This window comes from Ochotona curzoniae, unplaced genomic scaffold (genome assembly GCF_017591425.1).
Source record: "Ochotona curzoniae isolate NIBS_2020 unplaced genomic scaffold, NIBS_Ocur_1.0 contig_2688, whole genome shotgun sequence".
Lineage (NCBI taxonomy): Eukaryota > Metazoa > Chordata > Mammalia > Lagomorpha > Ochotonidae > Ochotona > Ochotona curzoniae.
In genome coordinates this window covers 17921316-17928646 of record NW_024465553.1, presented here as the reverse complement: position 1 = coordinate 17928646, position 7331 = coordinate 17921316, and the positions used below count along the sequence as shown (strand labels likewise).

Sequence of the window (7331 nt, the reverse complement as noted above, 5' to 3'; positions counted from 1 at the left end):
CCCATCCAGCTCCCTGCTTGTGGCCTGGGAAAGCAGTCGAGGACAGATCTAAGCCTTGGAACCTTGCACCCATGTGGGAGACCCAGAAGAAGCTCCTGGTTTCTAATCACCTCAGCTCCGGCCGTTAGTGCCACTTAGAGAGTGAACCAGTAGAAGGAAGATCTTTGTCTCTCCTTTCTGTGTAAATTTTCCTTTTCAATAAAAATAAATCTTTTTTTTTAAAAAAGCATAGAAGTGGGTACATTAAGAGGCATTGCAACTTAAACACACAAAGTGGGAGTTCTCTATCATTTTTTTAGGTTGAAGAGGTTTGTTCTTTATGACATAGGGGAAAGTCTTCAGAGAAAAGTAAATACATCTTACTCAATTATGCTGAAAATTTTAAAACCTGTCAGAAAAACTAGGTGTCACTGGATTTTTTTACAATATTTTATTCTAATACACTTGTTGATAACTTCAAATTTAGAACACTTATAATCAGCATGAACAGGAACTATTTTTGACAAAGATTGGAATGGGAAAGGGGAATGGATTACTGGAACTGGTTCATCCCAGTCTCCCCCGTGATTGTTGTTTGTGGTACATGCCTGACCGTGTACGACTCCATACTTGCCATACCTTTCCAGTGCCCCATTTTGTATTCTGAGAACTTTAAGTTATACTGACTCAGCTCTTTAAAGATGAGAAGTAAGAAATCTGCACTGTCAACTGGAATGATTTCGTTCCATTACTATGTACACAAGGAGCAAGTTACAAATAACTCAATACAAACTAACGACACTATTGGTGACAATGTAACAGTTCACATGTTTACTGGACATTTCCTGAATCTGCACATGCAATTTCTGAATGGGAGGAGTCACAGGTTCACATTTCTCAAGACCCGGGACAGCTTGCAGTGCAGCCAGCAAACCCATTATTATCATAGCAGCCCTGATGCTCTTTGCGCAATTTTAGCAAGATCACACGAACAGGCAGGTCAAAATGTCCAAATCCCTCTCCCCACCAAAGAAAAACACAGCAAAAACAGGACACAGCTAGGTCTTTTGTTTTACTACTGAGGACACACCTGTTAGGGACAAGGAAAGCAGCTGCGTGCCAGGTCTGCACCGACCCATTTCCTGCGCCTCAGAAGTGCCCCTCCAGTCCCAACTGCAGGAGGGCAGCCTCGGCCTCCTCCGCCTCCTCCTTGGCCTCCTCCTCGCGGATCTGCACCAGCAACTGGAAGAGGTTTGGGGCCCGTTCCTCCGTAGCCACGGTCAGCCAGAGTTGCCTTCGGATGGTCCCGCTGTGGTTGGCCCCAGCAATGACCTGCTCCAGACGGGCCTGATTCACGTTATCCTTATCAATGGCACCCTTTTCCACTACTTTCTGCAGCAGGGGCTCCAGGCGGATGACGTAAGCGGAGAGCTTCTCTCCCGGGTTCTGGTAAGTGTTCAGAAACCTGACCTGCGCATCCCTAGAGCTCTCCACGCTTCCAAACACCTGCTCCAGTGCCTTCAGGCATTCAGCGGTGGTTATCGCGGGGTTGCTGGTCTTGAGGATGCGAATGAGATCCGCGGCAGGACCCCTAAGACTCTCGATCAACCTTCGCCTCTTTTCTACGTCAGACACCTGCCATTCCTCTATGACGTCATTGGTGTGCTCTAGCCATGAGTCGAAGGTCTCCTCTCCAGGCCCGGGGACGTCCCTCCCCGAGAACAGCGTCAGCTTCTTGTACCATATGGATTCCACAAGAGGCTGGATCACATTATCCAAGATATAGTTGAGCATCTCGGTTGGCATTTCGGGACCCGGGGTTGGGGCCGGGGCCGGGGCGGGGTTCTGAAACCCAAGGACACGGGCAACATCTTGCACGGTCCACCCCTCACGAGCTAGGAAGAGGTGCAACCTTTCTAAAAATTCAGCATCCGACGTAGGGGGTTTAAAAATCACTTTCCACATCCCTCCTTTGCCTGGCATCTCCCTGGGGATCGCGGCATAATCCACCGCGCCAGTGAGCTCTAATAAGGCTGCTTTAGCATTCTCTTCCCTCCAGAACATTCTCCCAAGTACCCGATAGGGCACCTGGGGCATCGCAGCCTGGAGGGTCTCTTCGATTTCAGCCTCATCACAGTTCACCGGGATCCCCCAAACCAGCAGAGCTCTCTGCGAGTTCACATCCATCCCCCTGCACCAATCTTCCAACAGCGCCATCGCCATTTTTCCCCAACTAGCAAGTGAGCCAATTCTACAGAGAACGGATTAGGCTGCGGCTCACCGGACGCCGACCCAGACCAAGAGTAGACACTCTCCTCAAGCAAGCCCGCGGGCGGCGAGTTCCACGCGATCACCAAGAGCACCACAGCCCCGATCGGGCCCTCTCCCTGTTCCCCCAAAGTCAGTCAGGCGTCTGTCGCCATCTTGCGCCTCGGACCGGGGACTGCGGCCGGGGTTCGCTGCCCGCCGAGGAGGGCGGCCGGCCTAGGCAGGGCCCGGGGTGTGGTCGCGGGGCGTGACCGTGGGTCCGAGCCAGGCCTTCAGGCGTGCGGGCGAGAGATCCTGTCCGACGTCGCCGCGGCCGCAGCTGCTTCTCGAACAGCCAAGACACACCTCCCTCGGGCTCCCTTCCTGTGGACGGCGAGGACGGCCGAGAACTGAGGTCTAAGGCAGCCAAGACGCCGTCAGGGTGGAGGCGAAGACTAACGGGGACGGCCGGCGCGTCCCGCAGCCGCCAGCCGGGGCGTTGCCGCCGCAGAGGAAGGGCGGGGCCGGCCCGCGAGCCGCGGCCGCTTCACCCGGTGCAGCCCAGGTGGCGGAGGCGCGCGGGGTAGCCATGGCAACGGTGTCCCGGACGACGCGCTCAGTCGGCGCCCGTTGGTGCTGGTGGGGGGGAGGCGCGCCGTTGCCATGGCACCACTGAGGGACGCAGGTCCTTTTGCCGCCTCTGATGGCGCAAATCCTTTTTCCTATGTTCGCAGCTTTTTCTTTGACAATGCAAAAGTGCCAGTAAACAGCATGGCGCTTTTTTTTTTTTTTTAAATATATTCTGAAATGGACTGGAGATGCTGGTGAATACGCCGCATCTTCCCTGGGTTACTCACACAAGTGGCGTCTCAGGCCAGGCTGCATGGCTTCCCCATCCTAGCCTGACCATGTTTCACGCCATGACGGGAAAGCGCCCAAGTCATCTTGTTTGCGCATCTTTGTAGGAGACGTGACTGGGCTTTTCTTACCTAACGTTTCGATACAAGACCTCGCTATCTATCTCTGCAGCTCTTTCTCCTCCGTCAGCGCCGGGGCCTGATGCTCCCCTGTGCTGACACCGCTGGCAAAGCACTAGGACTCCGTAATCCTCATGATTCCAAACTGTGGGGTCACCTTTCCTGGCAGCCACACAAGGGCCCTGCTCCGGCTAGTCTCAGATGGCGAAAAATCCCACCCTTTACCCCAAAGAACATAGCCTTCAACTCTGTGGATTTTTAAAACCTTGTTTAATGAAAGGTTTAAAGATACAGAAGAACATTCAAAAGTAAATAAGTTACATAGGTACATTACAATCACATCAGCAAGATTCTCTTTAGTGTATTAATTTTTTATATAAAAAGCACACAAAAAATAAAATCTTCCGTCTCATCTATCACAACTGTACAGCATAAGAGGTCATATTTATATATTTATATCTATGTACACCATTTTAATATGTAACAGTCTTTTTTTAAAAAAAAGGGGGGTGCCACAGGCAGCAAACACACAAAAGGCAGTGTCTGATCATTTGTCTCAAAATAAAAGAAATATACTTATTTATAGGCTATTAAAATATCTGTACAATAATTACACACTGTCAAGGCTGTTCCTGTGCTCTGTCCCCTCCAACAAGGCCTTCAACTTAGAGAGCCATGAGTAAAAGGTGAAACAGCTACAAATTAGAGGCAAATGGTAACGCAGCAAGATGGGAGGGGCACAATGGTTTTAGGAAAATCTGCATCCTTCCCGTAAACCTCAAGGGAGTCAGGCTTGCCACTCTAGTCACAATACCCCAGAAAAGAGGGCCCCCAGTGTGAGCAGACTCAAGGAGCTGAGGCCGCAGTCTGCGGTGCATTCTTCATCTACACATCTGGCCCAGGGGAGGAGGCCAGGTCACCTAGGCAGTTCCTCGAGCCATGAGCGGCACAAGGCCTCCGTGCCAGGGAGGGGGGTGGCGTGGCAGAGGGGCGAGTTGTACCTTAGCTGCGAGGGTGGATGCTGAAGGCGTGGACGACAGTGAAGATGCCACTGTCTCCTTGGAGGGCTGGGGGACCTCAGAAACGGTCCAGAACACAGGCACTAGGTCAGCATCACACCCATAGCCGATGGCAGATGGGACAGACTGGGAGACGGGTAGGCTGAGGCAGCGTGCGAAGATGACAGAGCTGGAGGTGTTGTCTAACTCATTAAAGGGCTCCGAATGGGAGGGAGAAGCAACAGAAGACACGCCTAAGGTGTTCACAGGGAGAAGGAAGCACCATTAAGGATGTACCTCTGCCAGCTTCTACGGCTGCGTCCACTTGATGGACACGTCACTTGTCACCATCACTTAACATTCTCCTTTTCACGCAGCGTCTGAAATCTAAACGCATCCTGGACACGGGCCCTCCTCCAGTTGGGAGGGACTCACACAGGCAGGCACCATCTCCCTTTCCTTCAGCTACATTCACCAGGTCTGACCTCAGCGAGCTTAGCGGGATAGAATCACTTTCTTGTTGAAAAGATGTCCAAATACTGAAGATTCCCTACTGGGCAGAAGGGCCTGGCATGACTGGAGGAGGTTTCTGTTAACCACATGTCCACAGAGAGGCATGAAACCAAACAGGGGTGTCAATAGGAAAACCTTGGGAAACGTAAGTAGCACTTTGGGGCTAAGCTGCAAAGGCACTCAGATCACACAAGGATTTAGAAGACAGCCTGAATCTGCTACCCTTCTGCTTCTAGAAGGCACGCCACATGTTCGCTGTCTTGGGACACCTTGAGCTTGGGAGAAGGCGGAAGAGGGAAACGGACTGGGATGTTGGAGAGCCAGGTTAAATGCAGGAGTCTGTGATCCTGCAGAATCATGCCAATGCATACATGAACACTGAAAACAAATACCTGATCGTGCATAGTTCAAAAATGTAGTAACTCCATTTCTACCCCCGGTTACCAACATGACGGCTTTCAGTCCATTTCCTTTGGAGAAGCAAAATAACTTTTTGGCTCCTTCCAAACATGCTGACCCACTGCAGATGCATTCACTTTGAATGTCTTGCACAACTGAGGTTGAGTAACAAGATCTGAAAAATAACTCAGCCCTTCTATGGGACTGACAAGGACAAGGGCTTCCAGAACCTTCTGGCCCTTTCACTTCAGTGACTTCCCTGCAGATTATGGCTTCATCAACACAACTGGAATTCTGGCTGCCTGCTGACTCCCTCAGGCCGTGTGAAAGTACAGAAGAGGCCACAGTAAGAACTGCCTTCCCTCCTGCCGTTTCAGTGTGGCTATCACTGCTACTGGCAAGCACTTCCCCAGCAAACAGGTGAGGGCCAGCCAGGGCTTTGGGAATTGAAGGGTGGGGAATGGGGATGTCAAGGTGCCTTGTTTTTGGATAAATGCACTAGGGCCTCTGGCAAACAGGAGGCCACTGGTCCCTGAGAGGATGTTAAAAATTAAATATTAAAAGAATAAATAAATAGCTCCCAAATGACACGAGTCAAGGAACAAAGACTCCTGTCCCAACCTAGTCAGGAGGCCTCCCCCTCCAGAGAAGGATCCAGAAATCTCCAGCGTGGACTGCCGGGGGGCAGGGGGAGGAGGAGGACAGGAGGCGAGCAGGCGGGAAGGGTGAAGCAGGTGGGTTTAGGTGGCAGCTGCTGAGACAGGCACAGAGGCAAGCAGAGAGTTGGCACCAAGAAGGAGCAGCCTGGGCCTCTCCCTGGGGTCTATTCAACTCCCGCAGCAGCCTTCAGCAAGGCTTAGCAGACGGGGTAGGCACGACGAGCCGGCCTCGGCCCAGGCCCTGCGGCTGGCTGAAGGGCGCGGACTGCAGAAGCTGTGCCAAGCCCAGCAGAGCTGCCAGCAAGTGGCCAGGGCATAGTGCCCGGTCTGGCTGCCAGTGAGGACAGAGGCATGGGCGCGGGCAGGCGCAGCCCCGGGTCGGGCTGAGCGCCCTTGGAGTGGCCGGCCCCCTCACCGGGGGCTGGGGGTGTGCAGCCTGCCCGCTGCAGCAAGGGTCAACTTGTGCTTCACGGCCCCCCATGGTGGCTTCCCGGAGACCCAGGGCTGAGGTGGGGAAGGGAGCGTGAGAGGCAGCCGGGAGCCAGTCAGAGCCAGGGGCCGGTCCCGACAAGCCGAATGCAAAAATACAAAAACAAAAACAAACAAAAAAAAACACCCCTGCATCCTGCAGCCCTTAATACCACCTCGGGGGGCCTTTATAAATTACATATATATATATATATAAAAGCCGTTTATTTCATTGTCTGTTTTTCTGATTTTTCGTCTGGCGGAGCTAGGTCCGCAGGACTGTCTTCACTACCTGCACGGGCTCGAGGGCGGGCAGCGCCTCAGCCCTTGTCGCCCAGGCCGCTCTCCTCACGCTGCGCCGGCTGGTGCGGGGTGGCGGCGGCCGCAGCAGCGGCGGCAGCGGCCTCCTTTTCCTTCTGCCTCAGCGCCGCCGCCTTCTTCTCTTGCTCGGCGTGGCTCTTCATGTGCGCGCTGCGGCTCTTCACCTTGTAGAACACCCTGAGGCCGCCCGGGACACACAGAAAAGTTTCTGTCAGGAGACTGGCAGACGACGCCGCGGAGCGCCCCCAGAGTGCGCATGCGCACACATCCACCCCTCACACCCTCTCCTCCCTCAAAGTTGCCCCCGCTTACGTCACCGCCCTAGAAACCAGAAGAACCAATCAGAAGACAGGCTGGACGCTCCCCCGCCTCGGCCTGCCCCGCCCTGTCCCATCCAGCGTTCTTACCTGCCACACTTTTTACAAGGGAAAGTGTTTTCCTGATTCTGGGTCTTATTAAATGTCTCCATTTTTTTCTTCTTCTCCGAAAAAGGCAGCGCCCTTCGCGACTTCCCAGGCCCCTCCCTCGGCTTCTCTGAGGCCGGAGTGACGGCCGAGCCAGGGGCGTTGGATTCGTGACTCCGCAGGATGAGGACGTCATTGGCCTGGACAGAACGAGACGCGGAGAGCTGAGTGGTCTGGAGGTGCAGAGCCCTGACAGTGGGCTCCTGGGGCGGCCACCAAAGGCCCTCAGAACTGGTCTAGCAGGTGTTTTCTGGCATTTCTCCCCCTCCTGGAGGCTAGTGGAGTACTGTAAGGGGACGAGGCCGC

The 7331-nt window shown here is 53.7% G+C and overlaps 2 protein-coding genes across 2 annotated transcripts in view; both read right to left on the bottom strand.

Annotated features, from left to right (window-relative positions):
* Positions 1-383: 383 nt before the first annotated feature.
* Positions 384-2726, bottom strand: PNMA1 (PNMA family member 1). Its single transcript, XM_040975320.1, has one exon. It carries the CDS (start codon positions 2200-2202, stop codon positions 1129-1131), a length of 1074 nt encoding a protein of 357 aa, XP_040831254.1. The 5' UTR covers positions 2203-2726; the 3' UTR covers positions 384-1128.
* Positions 2727-3458: 732 nt separating this feature from the next.
* MIDEAS (mitotic deacetylase associated SANT domain protein) overlaps positions 3459-7331 on the bottom strand; it is a 39043-nt gene continuing 35170 nt past the window's right edge. The window contains exons 12-13 of the mRNA XM_040975319.1: positions 6969-7165; positions 3459-6738 (exon numbers count right to left, since the gene is read on the bottom strand). Coding sequence (XP_040831253.1) covers positions 6561-6738; positions 6969-7165 — 375 coding nt within the window. The 3' untranslated portion in view covers positions 3459-6560. The remainder of the gene's footprint in view (positions 6739-6968; positions 7166-7331) is intronic.

Excerpts from the sequence above, each read along its gene's own strand:
- PNMA1 (XM_040975320.1), bottom strand. The coding sequence starts at position 2,202 with ATGGCGATGGCGCTGTTGGAAGATTGGTGCAGGGGGATGGATGTGAAC.